The following is a 17,776-nucleotide window of genomic DNA, read 5'->3' on the forward strand; positions in this document are numbered from 1 at the left end:
CCAGCACGAAAGAAAAACTACAAGTTTTTCAACCTTAAATTTGAATGACTTTGGGTGTTTGAAATTTCTCCTAGAACATTTCATTTCCCTATGTAGGTCCCTACTTCTAACTAACGTGAAATTTTCCGAGGATTCTTAATATGACAAAATTGAGACCAAAAAGTGCCGCTTGGAGGCCTACAGGGGAAAAACTAACGTTGTGAAATGTTTGTTCTAGAAAAATCGAAAAACTATGAGAAAAACTGCAATTGGCCAAAAAGTTATTACCGCAGGCTTATAGTCCATGAAATTACCTATCTTTTGACCTATGGGAGTATGGGTGTTGGAGGCTGTTGCAAAAAGATATTAAGGTTTTAAAAAAATCAATTTTAAACAGTAATTTGCAAAAGCTATAAGAAAAAGTCGAACCGATCCTGGATGTCTATGGCCCATTTTGGAGTGCCCATTCGAATGCATCTAGTTGGAATTGATGAAGTTTTACGGAAATGCGAGCAATTTTAAGTTTTTTTTAGGTTTTTTGGACCTCAAATTTCGAAGCCCGTTTTACCCCACTTCCCTTTGTCGTAGAGGGCTCATATTTGGCATGAGTTCATATCATGTATAGACAAACAAACGCTGAAAGTTTCATCCAAATCGGAGCACATCGATACGACCTCTAGAACAAACCGAGCAGAATTTACAAATACTGGCTCTTAATGAGCGAACGAAAACGAGCGGCTCCTAAAAAAAGAGCGGTTTTGCCCACCTCTAGTCCATGGCTTTCTACAGCCTTGAGTCCGGTCAAAGTTTGAGTTATTTGTTTTTTGTTGAAGTCGTAATTTTCCCGATTATTTCCCATTTTTCCGGTAAAATTTCAATCAAAGAACTCGTGTGGGTTCTCACATCTTGTTGAAAAAAAAAAACAACTTGTCATTCCCTACAGAATTCCTTCGAAAAGATGTCAGGAAACCCTCCAACGCCAAAGATGCCGCTGTCCACCTCCAACGTGGCCAACGTTCCGCGGGCCGCCGCTCCCATCCATCCAGATGCGGACACATCGTTCCTGGAAATGGTTCTGGACGCCCACGAAGCGACCCCCGCCCGGGGCATCCGGGTCGACCAGATCAGGGCGTTCCTCCGGATGCGGTACCAGGTGCCGGAAGCGGTCATCGAGCAGATTTTACTTCCCACGATCGAGTTCGCGGTCGAAGCTGAGATGCTGCTCAAAGTGGGCGGCCGCAAGTCGTTACCCCAGAGCTGGACAACCCGGCCCAATCCGAGCTTCGTTCTGAAATTGCTGCGTCGCGTGCGGCTGGAGGCTAGGGCCGTGCTGGCGGCGGCGGCGGCGGCAGCTGAAGGGACAACAGGAGGGCTGAAGCGGACAGCTGGCGGCGAGCAGCAGACGTCCACGGGAGGTTCGGGAGGGAAAAAGGCTAGGATTTAATCGGATGGGGCGGATGATTCAATTTGGGCGAGCGACCTCAGAAGCTTCCAGGGTAGGAAGCGTTCCTTTCGAAGGTTTACGCTGAAGAAAACTATATTATTAGTTGTTACAAGTTCATTGTTATTGACCCTCTAACTTAACATTATTGCAAGGTTCCAATAACCTATTTTGTTGTCTTTGATTATAAAACATAATTTATATCTGCGATAGTAAATTATTCAAGAAGTTATTTGAAATTAAAAAATATATCAAATAAATAAACAAGTTTTCAAAAATAAAGAAATCAGATCTGATATTGATGTTTTTGTTATTTATATATTTAAATTCAAATTAAATGTAGTTAATCGTTTTGAGATTAGAGACATAAATAAAAGACAGATTTTTAGTTTTTGCCTTTGGAAATATATTAACAGCATTTATTTATTTTCGAATAAATTAACAAGTTTTAGGATCTGTTTTAGTAAATGTGTGATTCCATTTCACATGGTAAATCAGACCGTTTGAATTCATTTTAAAACGAAGAACAAAAAGGAATATTTTTCAAAACTAACAAATAACAAAAAAAGAAATCCAGCTTCTCCAGGCCTCTTCCGAAACACTTCCCTTTGCTCAGGAAGCTTCTGAGGCCAAAGCTGTTCCGCGCGGGGCAGCTTCAGTGCGCCTTTCCGAACGGAAATCGCCGCTTGACGCTTTTGGTTCCATCCTCATCGGCGCTGGCCTTGCGCTTCCGGCCACCGGCTCCTCCGACCTTTTCGTCCTCCGTTTCCTCGCTGTGCCGCAGCCGGCTGATGGCGTACGCCGGATTAAGCCGGGCCGATCCCATGAACACGTTGTTCAGCGCCGTCGTCTTGATGATGTACTTCCGGGCCAGTGCGACCTTCAGCGCCGGATTAACTTCCTTCTGAACCTTGGCCTTGGTCACGTGGTGCTTGTCCTGGAGGTAGTTCCTCACCTTGAACATCGAAATGCCCTTTTTGGCGTCCTCGGACGGAATGTTGATGAACGCTTCCATCACCTTGTCCAGCCACGGTTGGACCGCCGCAAGTTCTTCGTCCGATGACTCCGCTGACGAGGAGGCGCGGGCCTTGGCCACGGGGGCGGCTGCTGCTGGCGGCGGTGGCGCCGGGTTGGAACCGGCTTCGTCGGAACTGGAGGACATGGTCTGGTCGCGAGATTGGTTCGGAATTTGAGGAAGAATTTTTTTCTCAACTGACGCCGACGCTGTTTGACAGACGAGTGATGAGGAAAACAAATTGCATCGTCACCGTTACTCTTCCATGCGTCATCCATAAACCACGTCGAAACTCTCACCAAATTTATAAATAATAGAGCAATCTACGTACGTATGTATTGCATGTACGTACACGAAAATAAAGTGAGGTTAAATTTTGTCAGCCAGCAAAATCAAATGGTGCACTAGTGTGCGTACGCGAAACGTCATAAAGCTCTATAGTTCTGGAGTTTTTTTTTTTTTTGAAAAGGTCCAATAAACCAAATTTCCAGTTTTTGCTTTTTGGGTGTTTTTAGAATCGCCTTGAGTCAGGGGTATTGAAAAACACCCAAAAATCAAAAACTGAAAATTTGGTTTATTGGTCCTTTTCAAAAAAAACTCCAGAGTTTAGCTTATATTTACCCAAAATTTTCAATGAATTTCTATTGAGTATATTCTTCATCTTGAACTTCTACTTAACATAAAATACTAGAGTTTTTTTTTTTTTTTGAAAAGGCCCAATAAACTATTGTGTTTCACTGGGACGGGACGGCTGGATACTGGGACGGGACGGCTGGATAGAGTCTTCTTTTTGAGTGTTTACGTTTGTATTCTTCTTCTGTTTTTTTCTAGAAAATTCGTGCTCAAAAACAAATATCAAGCAATCTGTGATTCAGATAGCTTGACAATTCAAATTTTCTTTGATGATGTTTTCAACTCATTGCTCAAGCATGCGGATGACTTTTTCTTTGGTTGAAATGTTGTTTAGTTTTTCCTCGCAGATTTTTTTTAATTTGGCTGTTAAAATTTGCGGCTGGACGTGAGTGGAAAATCCTGAGTTTATGTTCCATCGTTTTACGGTGGATCCGTTCATAAGGAGCTGCCGGATACAAATTACTTGAAATGTTTGGCAAATCAAAGATAAGTCAAAAAAAGTTCACTTCTTCAATTTTTAATGTGTTTTTTATATGAAAGATTTTAAATTTTCATTTGGATGTGAAAAATGCAATACGATTTAAATGCGTTTTCTTACTTCAATCTAAAAAAATCCTAAAACGCCTGCAAGTCATTAAATGGGAGGGGAGATTTTTTCTTAGATCTGCTCCTGTCGTTGTTCCGTTACGCAAAGAAAGTAAATAAATCTTTCCCAGTTCCCCAAAGAGGAGCACGTCGAATTCAATGGCAATTTTTACTCAATTTAAAGAAAGTTAACATTCCATAGGTCGCACGCAATAAGGTGTCAGAATTGAAAGAAATGGCTGGTAAAAATTCAAATTTGTACTAATTCATTCACTTCAAAGAGCAAAAAAGTTTGTTTTTCAATTTGTGGCACGCCACATTTTAATTTCATGGGAAGCACAGGTTCAATCTAGATGACATTTATATGTAACGCGCAAAAAAGAAAAATAAAAATAGTTTTAAATGGGCATAAGAATAGTCAGTTCATGAAATGTATTGTTTTTCAAAATGAAAATGCTGATAAGTCAACATTCGGTGTACGATAGAAATAAATGCCTTTCAATTGAAAATATTTTAATCAATCTATCAATTCAATTTACAATTATTTCTGAAATTGATTTAATTTTTTTTATTTAAATTACAATACTTCTCATTTTCTTCTCATAAGAAAGGACTGGTTTAGGTTGACAGAAGCGGCCATGTTGAAAGTGGTTTAGTTTGACAATAGGTTTTTTTCTCTTTGTTTATCCCATCCCAGGTGTTTCATATGTTTATAGGACCTATTCAAAAAAAACTCTGCAATTGTAGTGATTTCCATTTCAAAATCTTTTATTAAAATTATTCAATTTTCACAAATTGAATTGAAACTTACACGTGATTGATGGATTGCCCCTAACTGCCGTTACCCAGCAACTGCAACTTTGCAACGGAATCTCGCCCAAACTCTTTCTGCTCTTTCTGCAACTTTGCAGTGATGCCAGTTATGTAAATAAATATAGATGCAAAAATAATAAATTTGTAAACATTGATTACCAATAGGGTCCTAAAGTCACTCTGGGTCAGTTTTTAAGTCCAACGGTTAAAGAAACGCTGGACAAGGCGATAGAAAATGTCTGGAGTTTTTTTTTTTTTTTTTTTTGAAAAGGTCCAATAAACCAAATTTCCAGTTTTTGCTTTTTGGGTGTTTTTGAAACCGCCTTGAGTCAGGTGTATTAAAAAAACACCCAAAAAGCAAAACTGAAAATTTGGTTTATTGGACCTTTTCAAAAAAAAACTCCAGATGTTACCCTGAGAACAATCTGTCAAAAACGAGGTGTTCTTTCCAGAAAGGCTGCGCAGTTAAATTTTCCAACCCGATTCAATATTTCATTTAAACTTTTTTTTGTTCGTACAATATTATGTCATTGCGCTGAGCAAAAAATAAGCTTTATTGTTGTGAACAATAAAATGCACAATTCCAACTAAATTTCTAGACCAAATTCATATACAGAACCGATTCGTTAGGTCGGATCTCGCTACCTCGGATTGTCCGCTGGTTCGAATGCGCGCTTATTCGAACGTATTCGGATTATAAAGCACTCAAATTTTAGAACCGGTGTCAAACTGATGTTGACATTTCAACCACATGCGCATTGGTAGACGATTTCCGAGCACGCGGTTTCAAGCTTTCGACAGCTGTCAGTTGTTCTAATTAGCGAATTTGGACTCGCTCATTCGAACGCAGTTCCTTCCGAATTAGCGAATCTGATCTGTATTTTTTAAATTGAAATTCTTTAATGCATATCACACAGGAAAGCTACTTTGTTATATCTATAATAGCGGTTTAAGCCCCAAAAACCTAGTTTTCATACTACTTTGAGCTATCTACGGAGCTCGGAAGGAACAAAGTCAAGAAAAGTTGCGCAATCCGCTTGGCATTCCATTTGTAATTTCGTGTATGACGTTGCATGCGCTTGACATTCTTAGAGGAAACAATAAAAAGATTTTCAAAAATTTCAAAAACTGCAAAACTCAATTCAAAAATTTAATATTGATAGTGATATTATGGCAAAGACTTCGGAAAATCGCGAACGATCTGTTTTTTTGCTTAATATTTTCAGACTTAATTTTTTATATTTTATTTAATTAAGATTAGATTAGATAACATAAGATTTTGAATTTCTATTTTAAAATAAAATTAAATTTTCTATTTTTTTAAATCTTAAAAAAAATTAGGTTTGGAATATTTAAATTTTTAAATAGAAAAAAGAATTTCAATTTTTGAACTTTCTTTGTTTTATGTTTAGAATGATTTAATTTTCAAACTAAAAAAAATCAATTCCAAAATGTCTGAATCCTGTTATTTCTGTTTTTTTTATTGAATCTTTTAGTTTTAATTTATAATTTGTTGCTTTTGAAATTTTTATTTTTCCTTAATTTTAAATTTTTCGTTCACTTTGGAATTTTTGTATTTCAGAATTTAAAATTTTATTTTTGATTTTTAAAATTTGACGATTTTTTGAAGTTTTTGTACTTATGATTTTGTTAACAGGCCAGACAGGAAGCCTCAACAAAAAAAAAAACAAAACGAAATGCTTTTTACATTATTGCATTTATACTTCTACAAAAACAAAATTAAGTATCAATGAATTTATTAAAAACCCTTTTTTAAGTTTTATGTTTTTTCCCAAAATTCGAAAAGAAAAATAATAAAAAAAATAGAGCAATAAAAAGGTTAAACAATGTATTTAAAATTACAGTTTAGAATCAATCGTACAAGTTTTTTTTTTTTCAATAAAAACTTAAATTTTCGGCTATATATTTTTTTTTTCTGGGAAACTTTTAAAGGAGGGGGGGGGGGAGGGGCAAAAAAAATGTACAAATTTCTACATTCTGATTTTTTAAAATAAATATTTGTTTTTTTTCTAGTTTTTTGATTATAGTGACCTTTTTCGCTACAGTATCTTAACCCTCTACTGCCCAATTTATTTTTTGAAGATTTTTATTTTTTCCGTGTTCAGGAGGTCATTTTTGCAACTTTTGTTCTACGAAACACTTTACTTCTCTTGTTTTATGTTTTTCTTGTTTTATTTTTTGTATTTTAATTTACATTTATCTTGTTCAGTTTATGTTTGTTTTTGGTAGTATTTGGCCATAGTCTGGGACACTACCAAAATTACTGCATACTTCTTTTTACTGAAAATATAGGAACTTTTAGTAAAAAACACTGCCAGAGTTGACCTCTAAAAAATAACATTTTTAAAAACATTGGCTAAGTCACATAAAACAAGTTAAATTTCCAACCCTGAAATTTTCTAAAATTTTAAGAGTTTTACTTTCCAAAACCCTTTGAAGATCAAAAATTGGTTGAAAAATGGATTTTTTGGGATTTTTGAGATCGAAGTCCGTCTAAAGGCGGGGTTAGGCTGTAGAGGGTTAAGCGTTTTTTTATAGGTATTGAGTTTTGCGTTCATCCTTTTTCCTCCTTTTTCTTATTTCATGCAAAATATCGAAAAAATAACTGTGTTTCGAATAATTGATTTGGTCCCATAAAACGACCTATCAAAAACCGTAAACTTTATTTTTTCAGGAATAATTTAAAAATCTATCCATCCTTAAAGTTCTATTCACTAATTGACTAATTTGAAAAAATAGAAGTCTCTCACATTTATTTATTTATTTTTTTTTTTTTTTGAGAAATTTTATAATTTTCAAAGAATTTCAGAATTTAAGAATTCTTGAATTAATGAATTTAATTGATTTTTTTAGGTTATTGTGTGTAGCTTTCACCAGTGAGGAAGGCCAAATTCTTGGTTTTAAAAAACAAAAAAAACCAATAAAAAAGAACTTTTACGATGTGGCAGAACAAAATTCCCTTATATAAAAAAATAATAATTAGGTATGTTAACTAGAATTTTCAACTGTGTTGTTCCTGTTATGTTGAAGTTCCCCGTACAAACGATTTATGAAAACATGGATAATGTGATATTTATAGGAGAAAAAAGGTAAATTCCATGCTAAAATACATACATTTCCAGGTTCCATCCAGCAAATCCCCCTCCGCACAATCTACGTCGTCGCAAACAAAATCAGCAAATTCTTCGCAAACTGCACAATCTCCGACCCGCCGAGCTTGCTCTGTCCGTACACGCGATCCACAAACGAAATCGGAACCTCCCCAACGCTATAGCCCAGCTGCCGAGCCCGCACAATCATCTCCATCTGGAACACGTACCCCTTGGACTTGCAGCGCGAGATGAGCTCCTTCAGAACTTCCTTTTTGTACAGCCGGAACGATCCGGTCAGGTCCGAGGCGTTCGGCCTCAGCAACAGCTGGGACAGGAAGTTTGCGCCGCGGGAGATGAGCTTGCGCTTAAAGTCCCACCCGTAGACGCCACCGGCGCCGCTGTAGCGCGTCCCGGAGACCACGTCGAGGTTGTTTGATTTTTGGAGGTCGATGAACTGCGGGATGAACTTGGGGTGATGGCTTAAGTCGGCGTCCATGATGATGATGTAGTTCCCGCTGGCGTGCTCGATGCCGTGGATGTAGGCAGTTCCCAGGCCCAACTTGGAGGCCCGCGGGCGGAGTAGAATGCGGTCCTCGCCGTAGATCTTCTGCAGCTGCTTGGCGACCTCCAGCGTGCCGTCCGGGCTGCCATCGTCGATGACGATCACCTCGTAATCGATTTTGCTGTGGAGGAACTGATGAAATGTTGTTCTGGAACCGGTTCCCTCCCGGATTACTTACGATTCTTGCATGTACTTCACAATCAACCAGATAATGATGGGTAGATTGTCCTTCTCATTGTAGGTGGGAAGCAAAATGGAATACTTGTTCTCTGGCATGGTTAAACTTTTCAGCAAACTTTACATTAACAAATTAAATTAACTTCTGGAAGCAGGAACAACCTGCCGCGAACCGGAATGCAACGCGTAAAGTGGACCCAAACAACAAGCTCCACGTCAAAATAAACACGAATGAAAACAACACCGGCTGTCACTTTCCTACCCCTCTCCAAGCGTTTGCCGACCCAAACACCAAATTCACCACAAGGGCGCCGCCCCTTCGGCAGAACTGTCACTCACTGCTGACATTTCGCACAACTTTTTCCAAAGAGCCGATCGGAGTCCTTCAAATTCCCGGAGTGTGTTCCGTCGATTCGTAGGGTTTCGCGTTCAGTTAACCGGTTCCGAGCGAGAGCAATGTCCGCCCCGGCCGTGGTCGCGCACACCAAGCGTGTCTGCACGCTGTACAAGAAAGCGCTGCGCAACCTGGAGGCGTGGTACGACCGGAGGTAAGTCGAGAGCAAATCCGAACGGGGTGTTCAGCTTATGTAATTGACCAAAACAAACCGCAAATTCTTACGGATTTCGTCCGGCCGTCGTTTGCAGATACATCTACCGCTACCATGCCACGATTCTGCGGGCCCGCTTCGATCAGCACAAGGCGGAGCGCGACCCGGCCGTGATTGCGCAGCTGGTGGCCGACGGAGAGCGCGAGGTGTTCGAGAAGCAGCACTTCCAGCCGAAGAAATGTGAGTAAATAGCTAGCTTAGCTGCTTTGAAGAAATCTATTTGTGGTACCTAGTTTGGGAAAGTTTTGCAAATTGGTTTGTTAGAAGAGTTGTATGCCTAAGTGTCCAAATTTTTAGAAACAACATTTTTCTTTTAACTTAGCTCGATCCAGCCCAGAGCAAAATCGAGATTTTTTACGTTTTTATACATTACTCGAAAATTGATCGACCAAATTAGAATTTAAATGGTTATAAGTAAACATTCTATATATACTAACGCAGGTTGAACCAGGTTGAAAAATGCATGGTTGCAGAGAAATTTAATGTTGAAGACAAAAATTTGTGGTGCTTTGGAGTAGCCATGGGCGTTAGAGGGTTAAAACTTGCTGCTATTTTTTAAATTTCCAGTTTGTAAACCTCCTTGCCCTGATAAAAAAAAGTCTGACTAACAGGATAAATATCGCAGCCAAATTAAATTACAATTTCTACTAACTGATTTGAATAATTCTTTGTTTTTACCATTTGTGGATTCGTTCTAATGATACATTTTCCTCAATAGTATTTGATTTTATGAGCTATTCTCCACCAAATCCGGCAATGGATTTTACTTATTTTTTTATATGGCTAAAACTTTGTGGGGGCCACCCTGGGACCAAAGAAGTTTCCATACAATTTTGGCAGCTGTTCATACAATAATGGTACGTAAATATTCGAAAATCTGTAACTTTTCAAGATTTTTTTCAAATGATTTGGTGTTTTTGGCAAAGCTGTAGCATTGTAGGCATTGATGTGGACCATTCAGAAAAAAATAGGTACAGGGGGAAAAAATGGCGATTTTTTGGTTCATACATCTGAATAGCTTAAAAGATGCGGGGTTTTGGTCCTAAAAAAATCATAATTTTTGGATTCTGGAAAATTGATTTGTTTTTTTTTTTGTAAAAAAAAACTTAATTAAAATATCACATTTTTTCCGTGTACCAAAACAAACAAAACATTCCTTGAAAAGTTACAGATTTTTGAATACTTACGTACCATTTTTTTGTATGAACAGCTGCCAAAATTGTATGGAGATTTGTATTGGTGAACCAATGACACAAAATAGTTTCTTTGGTGATAGAGAAGGCCCCATAATGTATGCGCCAAATAAAAAAATGCAAAAAATAAAAATGGTTGAAATTGGCCGATTTTGTACTCTTTGCAATAATTATCTTTTATTGCAAAGTTTATTCTGTACATTTTGTTGACTCGTCAAAACCATTTTTTCTTTTGAACAAAATATAAATATGTCATTTTGAGTGCCATTGGGGCATACAAAAATGCAGCTAGTTTCTGAATCAAGCTTTGAATTATTTTTATTATTATTTTCTATTTACATTTTAATATTTGGTTCCTCAAACATTGAAACGCAAAAACCTTTAAACCATGTTTAAATTTTTTTGTCTGTCAGATTTATGCAATTTCAAATAACATCTACCATTTGTTTGTCATAGTCTAATCCTTTCTTTATAAAAATTTAAACCTAAAAAAATATTTTTAAAAAAACTTGTTTTACATCAAAGTGCTGTTTTCGTTTCAAATATTGAAATGGGTGCGCGACATTTCGCTGAATGTCGTTTTGTCGCATGGGACGTTTCGCCAAATTGACAAAAAAGGCAAAAAAAAAAAACTAAAAAAAAAGGACACAAATTGTATCATAAGTATTTTTTTTTTTTTTTTTTTTTTGCAGGCCAAGTGCGAATGATTCTGATGATACCTCTTCAGTTGACGCTCAGGCGAGGAACATCCTGGAAGGAGCGTCACTGACTACGTCCGCAGTCCTGTTAGATCATTTCTTGGTCGAGACAGTATAGCTCTGGTTCCTTGCAAGTGTCCTATTTTCTTACCTCCACGTTGGCTTGGTTTTCATGATGACCTAGCTGGTGGCCTGTGGAAACGGATCGTAAACCTTTGACCACCGCGGGTCAAAGTCGAGACGGCTAAAAGAAAGGGGCGCGACAATGTGGGAAAGGGAAGTTATTTGTGATTGTAGACGGTATTGTTTTGATTCGCAGTATGTTGAGTCAACTGCTGTGGATGTACCTGAAACATCGCACAACGGGGTTTCTCTTTTTCCATTTCATCTACCACCTATCTTCTGTTTATTTTGTTTCACTGATTTTCTAACGCGGCTTCTGTTAACTCCATTTGATTTCGATTTTACTCATTTGATTCTCTTATTTCTCAACGCTTTTCCACTCTATTTTACCAACTGATGCTGCTGTAACAAACTGTCTGTTTTTCCTTAATTTGGCAGCGATGTCAATATTGTTTATCTTTATTTATCTATTTGAATAATTTTTCATCTGCCCTATAAATTGCATTTAATGCAATCTAAGCTTGTTTGTTACCTCTTTTTATTAACTATTGTTAATTTCATTATCTACTTAATAAATTACTATCTTTCTTTTACTATTGATTCTTCAAATAGTATATTTCTTTCACTGTCCATTGTTTTCAATCTTCACCCTTTTCTTCAAACAAATGAGGTTCGAACCCTTACTCAATTTTTGGAATGATCAAAGAATTAACACAAATATTACTATTGTACTTTTGAAAAACTTTTCTAAAATGCTTAGGACCAAAATATTGTAACAAAACACCGCGACAAAAGATATATCAACAGATAAACACGACTCAACACTAGGAAAGATTTCAGGAGAAAACAATACACAGTAAATAACAATTAGTTTTTGAACTCAAACTAAAAATATAACAGTTTTTGCTTTAATGAAAGTTGATAGGCACACTATAAATGGTTAGGCGCTTATACTTACATCAAACCCTACGTAATGTACCACCCCCGGCCGAGTTAAAATGCGTAACCGGAAAAGAAGGTGTGCATGCCTGGCACGAACACTCAAAGCGTGTTCTAGCGTGCTGCTCGTGCTGACTCAGAGCAAGGGTGAGATGTAGGTGTAAGGGCAGTGCGTGTTCGTCGGGAACCTAGTGCATAAGATCGGTCAAGGCCCGTTCTTACACTGAAAATTGCGAATTGCGAATTGCGAATTGCGAAATTGTATCATAAGTATTTTGTAAAAAACTTAAAACAAACTGTTGATTTAGAAAAACGCATTATTTTTCAAAGAACAGCTCATATTCAAAAGAAAATTTTAAATAAAATAGATTTAAAAAAACTATTTCAATACTTGATAATCACACTGAAGAAAAGTGAATGCTTAAGGAGCTATTAGACTATGGCAAACAAACAAACTTTTTGACAGTTTGCCTGCATTTGTTTGAGGAAACGTCAGCCTGCATACGTTTTGCTTTAAGTAGGTAAAAGGTTTTTCTGTCGATTGCAATTAAATTTAAAAAAAAATCTAAATCTAAAAAAAAATCTAAACGGACCTAATAAAAATAAGTTAAGAATAAAAAAAGCTAGATTTTAAAATTTATTTTAAAAAATACGGTGGGATTGACTCATTTCCAAATGTTTCGTTTTTGAATATTAATAAATCTAACGAATAGTTGCCGAGTAGAGCGACAAGAAAAAAAAATTGTTTCGATTCTTTAGGTATCTGTGCAAATTTTGAGCCAAATCGGTTAACCCTCTACTGCCCAAATTTTTTTTCGAAAATTTTTATTTTTCCCGTATTCAGGAGGTCATTTTGAGCAACTTTTGTTCTACGAAAAACTTTACTTCTCTTGTTATATGTTTTTATTGTTTTATTTTTAGTTTTTAATTTGCATTTATCTTGTTTAGTTTATGTTTGTTTTTGGTAGTATTTGGCCTAATCTACCACCTAATATAATTACATTTTGCCTATCTAATTTTTTCACGTTTTTACAGTCACTTTTTCAAATTTTTACTTGTTTTCCACATTTTCTGCTATGGAGTTGGACCATCATCATTTAAATTGCAAAAAAATGCGTAGAGACATAGTCTGGGACACTACAAAAATTACTGTATAGTTCTTTTTACTGAAAATATACGAAATGTTAGTTAAAAACACAGCCAAAGTTGACCCCTAAAAATGAAATTTTTAAAAACATTGGCAAAGTCACATAAAACAAGTCAATCTTTCAAACAGTTAATTTTGTAAAAAAAATTATGAGTTCTTCTTTCCAATGCTTTTTAAAGATCAAAAATTGGTTGAAAAATTGATTTTTGGCGATTTTTTAGATCGAAGCCCGTCTAGAGGCGGGGTTAGGTTGTAGAGGGTTAAGGTATAAGTGTCGCTTTTTCATCGTTGAAGTTTGTTTGGGAAAAACCGCAAAAATGCATGGAAAAGGAAAAAAAATCGAAATTCAGCCAAAGGTGTCGGATCATCGTCAAGTGTGAGATAAGAATGAGTAAAATTTTATGAGAAACAACTTTGTCAAAGACCGAGTTAGCGATTTAAAGAAGACGTTTTTGCATGAAAAAAATTTTCTCACCAACTTTAACGATCTATACCTTAACCGATTTTGCTCAAAATTTTCACATTTCATTATTTTTGCCTTAGGAATCGAAACAGGGGTCGAGCTATTGTCTTTTGAAAAATAAGGTCTGGGTTGGATGATACTTTTGAATATAAATTTTATCCATTTTTATACTTTGCATGGTTTGTATCTTAACAAATAAATATTCGATTTTGAATGTCCAAAAATGAAAATTATAGAGTATTTTCTCGGCTATTCAAATTTTAAAGATGTGCAGAGATAGACGTGAATTTTAGAAGATTATTATTTTTTTGTCAAAAGGTTAATTTAAAACCGGCAACAAAAATCGTTTACCTATTTTTTATTTATAGTCCTCATCAATACCTACAACTATGCCGAAGACATCAAATCGATAAATTTCTTCAAAAGATACAGATACAATATTTACGTTCCCTTTTTTTAAAGGACAGCGGCAAATAGCACAACAATATGGCTTCTTTGATCAAAGGGATACATACAAATAAAATCCATTTCTGGGATTGGGTCTTAAAATTAAGCTCAAATTTGTGATATTATTGTTCACGACAATAAAGCTTTTTTTCTTTATACGACCGCAAAGATTTAAAATGGATTTTTAAATCAATTTAAAAAAATATCTTCGCGGCCCTTCTTGACAGCTCGTTCCAAGGAGACCATAGTTGATTCATCGAAAAAAAACGTTGTCTTGTCAAAAATTGCATTAAAATGAAAAAGAGTGATCAGAAGTTGTTTTAGTAGTGATTTTTACGGTTGAACACTTTGGTTGCACGTATTTTTTTTGCATAGGGCTTTAGGACCCTATTCGGAAAGAATTGCTTGATTGTCAAATATTTAAAAAGAGCTTAATCTCGAGTCGATTTGCAGGATGGGTTTCCTAAGTTAGTTAAGATTAGGTGCAAATTGCAAAAATATGATAAAAATAAATAATTTTTCATTATTTTTAATTTGTTAAAATAGTTAAAAATATTAACTTCTTTAAAGAAGGAATGTTTAAAGCAAATTTAAGTTAATAAAAAATCAGAATACATAACCATAACTTTTTCCCACCTTTTCAGTCCCCATGTCGCCCGGTGGTGTCGCGTTCGAGCGCGAAGTCATCCCCCCGGACTGGGTGCTGGACTACTGGCACCCGCTGGAGAAGGCCCAATACCCGGAGTACTTTGCCCGGCGCGAGAAGCGCAAGGAGGAGTACGTGACCTGGTGGGAGAAGCAGTACGGAAAGGCGACCGCCACCGATTCGCATCATCATTGAGACAGGTTAAAGGAAAGATGGAAAGAAAGTGTTAAAAAATATTACAGAAAGCGATAACAAATACTGCAAAACAACCTTCCTTCTGCTTTTTGATTAGATGGATGTAATTACAAAGGTGAGCTGTTGTCTTCGATGGTCGCAATTGAATAGAAAAAAAAATAAAGGTTGGTCTTAGAATGGAAAAGCAAAAGTTGTTTGTTCAAAATAATACAAAGAAAATGCCCCATTTAAAAAAAAAATCTGAAATTCCTCAATTCTTGAATTCTTAAATTCTTAAATTCTTAAATTCTTAAATTCTTAAATTCTTAAATTCTTAAATTCTTAAATTCTTAAATTCTTAAATTCTTAAATTCTTAAATTCTTAAATCCTTAAATTCTCAAATTCTTAAATTCTTAAATTCTTAAATTCTTAAATTCTTAAATTCTTAAATTCTTAAATTCTTAAATTCTTAAATTCTTAAATTCTTAAATTCTTAAATCCTTAAATTCTTAAATTCTTAAATTCTTAAATCCTTAAATTCTCAAATTCTTAAATTCTTAAATTCTTAAATTCTTAAATTCTTAAATTCTTAAATTCTTAAATTCTTAAATTCTTAAATTCTTAAATTCTTAAATTCTTAAATTCTTAAATTCTTAAATTCTTAAATTCTTAAATTCTTAAATTCTTAAATTCTTAAATTCTTAAATTCTTAAATTCTTAAATTCTTAAATTCTTAAATTCTTAAATTCTTAAATTCTTAAATTCTTAAATTCTTAAATTCTTAAATTCTTAAATTCTTAGATTCTTAGATTCTTAGATTCTTAAATTCTTAAATTCTTAAGTTCTTAAATTCTTAAATTCTTAAATTCTTATATTCATATATTCTTAAATTCTTAAATTCTTAAATTCTTAAATTCTTAAATTCTTAAATTCTTTAATTCTTTAATTCTTTAATTCTTTAATTCTTTAATTCTTTAATTCTTTAATTCTTTAATTCTTTAATTCTTTAATTCTTTAATTCTTTAATTCTTTAATTCTTAAATTCTTAAATTCTTAAATTCTTAAATTCTTAAATTCTTAAATTCTTAAATCCTTAAATTCTTAGATTTTTAAATTCTTAAATTCTTAAATTCTTAAATTCTTAAATTCTTAAATTCTTAAATTCTTAAATCCTTAAATTCTCAAATTCTTAAATTCTTAAATTCTTAAATTCTTAAATTCTTAAATCCTTAAATTCTTAAATTCTTAAATTCTTAAATTCTTAAATTCTTAAATTCTTAAATTCTTTAATTCTTTAATTCTTTAATTCTTTAATTCTTTAATTCTTTAATTCTTAAATTCTTAAATTCTTAAATTCTTAAATTCTTAAATTCTTAAATTCTTAAATTCTTAAATCCTTAAATTCTTAAATTCTTAGATTCTTAAATTCTTAAATTCTTAAATTCTTAAATTCTTAAATCCTTAAATTCTCAAATTCTTAAATTCTTAAATTCTTAAATTCTTAAATTCTTAAATTCTTAAATTCTTAAATTCTTAAATTCTTAAATTCTTAAATTCTTAAATTCTTAAATTCTTAAATCCTTAAATTCTAAAATTCTTAAATTCTTAAATTCTTAAATTCTTTAATTCTTTAATTCTTTAATTCTTTAATTCTTTAATTCTTTAATTCTTTAATTCTTTAATTCTTTAATTCTTTAATTCTTTAATTCTTTAATTCTTTAATTCTTAAATTCTTAAATTCTTAAATTCTTAAATTCTTAAATTCTTAAATTCTTAAATTCTTAAATTCTTAAATCCTTAAATTCTTAAATTCTTAGATTCTTAAATTCTTAAATTCTTAAATTCTTAAATTCTTAAATTCTTAAATTCTTAAATTCTTAAATTCTTAAATTCTTAAATTCTTAAATTCTTAAATTCTTAAATCCTTAAATTCTCAAATTCTTAAATTCTTAAATTCTTAAATTCTTAAATTCTTAAATTCTTAAATTCTTAAATTCTTAAATTCTTAAATTCTTAAATTCTTAAATTCTTAAATTCTTAAATTCTTAAATTCTTAAATTCTTAAATTCTTAAATTCTTAAATTCTTAAATTCTTAAATTCTTAAATTCTTAAATTCTTAAATTCTTAAATTCTTAAATTCTTAAATTCTTAAATTCTTAAATTCTTAAATCCTTAAATTCTTAAATTCTTAAATTCTTAAATTCTTAAATTCTTAAATTCTTAAATTCTTAAATTCTTAAATTCTTAAATTCTTAAATTCTTAAATTCTTAAATTCTTAAATTCTTAAATTCTTAAATTCTTAAATTCTTAAATTCTTAAATTCTTAAATTCTTAAAAATTCTTAAATTCTTAAATTCTTAAATTCTTAAATTCTTAAATTCTTAAATTCTTAAATTCTTAAATTCTTAAATTCTTAAATTCTTAAATTCTTAAATTCTTAAATTCTTAAATTCTTAAATTCTTAAATTCTTAAATTCTTAAATTCTTAAATTCTTAAATTCTTAGATTCTTAGATTCTTAAATTCTTAAATTCCTAAATTCTTAAGTTCTTAAATTCTTAAATTCTTATATTCATATATTCTTAAATTCTTAAATTGTTCAATTCTTAAATTGTTCAATTCTTAAATTGTTCAATTCTTAAATTGTTAAATTCTTAAATTCTTAAATTCTTAAATTCTTAAATTCTTAAATTCTTAAATTCTTAAATTCTTAAATTCTTAAATTCTTAAATTCTTAAATTCTTAAATTCTTGAATTCTTAAATTCTTAAAATCTTAAATTCTTAAATTCTTAAATTCTTAAATTCTTAAATTCTTAAATTCTTAAATTCTTAAATTCTTAAATTCTTAAATTCTTAAATTCTTAAATTCTTAAATTCTTAAATTCTTAAATTCTTAAATTCTTAAATTCTTAAATTCTTAAATTCTTATATTCTTATATTCTTATATTCTTAAATTCTTATATTCTTATATTCTTAAATTCTTAAATTCTCAAATTCTTAAAGTTTTAAATTCTTAA

The 17,776-nt window shown here is 32.9% G+C and overlaps 4 protein-coding genes across 4 annotated transcripts; 2 read left to right on the plus strand and 2 right to left on the minus strand.

Moving 5' to 3' along the window:
* Positions 1 to 764: 764 nt before the first annotated feature.
* Positions 765 to 1,702, plus strand: LOC6034403. Its single transcript, XM_038255090.1, has 2 exons — positions 765 to 845; positions 923 to 1,702. Exon 2 carries the CDS (start codon positions 938 to 940, stop codon positions 1,421 to 1,423), a length of 486 nt encoding a protein of 161 aa, XP_038111018.1. The 5' UTR covers positions 765 to 845; positions 923 to 937; the 3' UTR covers positions 1,424 to 1,702.
* Positions 1,703 to 1,802: 100 nt separating this feature from the next.
* Positions 1,803 to 2,666, minus strand: LOC6034402. The gene has a single exon (XM_001844668.2). It carries the CDS (start codon positions 2,580 to 2,582, stop codon positions 2,076 to 2,078), a length of 507 nt encoding a protein of 168 aa, XP_001844720.1. The 5' UTR covers positions 2,583 to 2,666; the 3' UTR covers positions 1,803 to 2,075.
* A 4,915-nt stretch (positions 2,667 to 7,581) lies between these two features.
* Positions 7,582 to 8,546, minus strand: LOC6034401 (dolichol-phosphate mannosyltransferase subunit 1). The gene is made up of 2 exons (XM_001844667.2): positions 8,320 to 8,546; positions 7,582 to 8,262 (listed from the first exon to the last, which is right to left on the minus strand). The coding sequence occupies exons 1-2, from the start codon at positions 8,415 to 8,417 to the stop codon at positions 7,641 to 7,643; spliced, it is 720 nt and encodes a 239-aa protein (XP_001844719.2). The 5' UTR covers positions 8,418 to 8,546; the 3' UTR covers positions 7,582 to 7,640.
* A 102-nt stretch (positions 8,547 to 8,648) lies between these two features.
* LOC6034400 (NADH dehydrogenase [ubiquinone] 1 beta subcomplex subunit 9) lies at positions 8,649 to 14,967 on the plus strand. The gene is made up of 3 exons (XM_038256409.1): positions 8,649 to 8,866; positions 8,964 to 9,106; positions 14,581 to 14,967. Exons 1-3 carry the CDS (start codon positions 8,775 to 8,777, stop codon positions 14,775 to 14,777), a joined length of 432 nt encoding a protein of 143 aa, XP_038112337.1. The 5' UTR covers positions 8,649 to 8,774; the 3' UTR covers positions 14,778 to 14,967.
* The last annotated feature ends 2,809 nt before the right edge of the window (positions 14,968 to 17,776 follow it).

Source organism: Culex quinquefasciatus, chromosome 2 (assembly GCF_015732765.1).
Source record: "Culex quinquefasciatus strain JHB chromosome 2, VPISU_Cqui_1.0_pri_paternal, whole genome shotgun sequence".
NCBI lineage: Eukaryota > Metazoa > Arthropoda > Insecta > Diptera > Culicidae > Culex > Culex quinquefasciatus.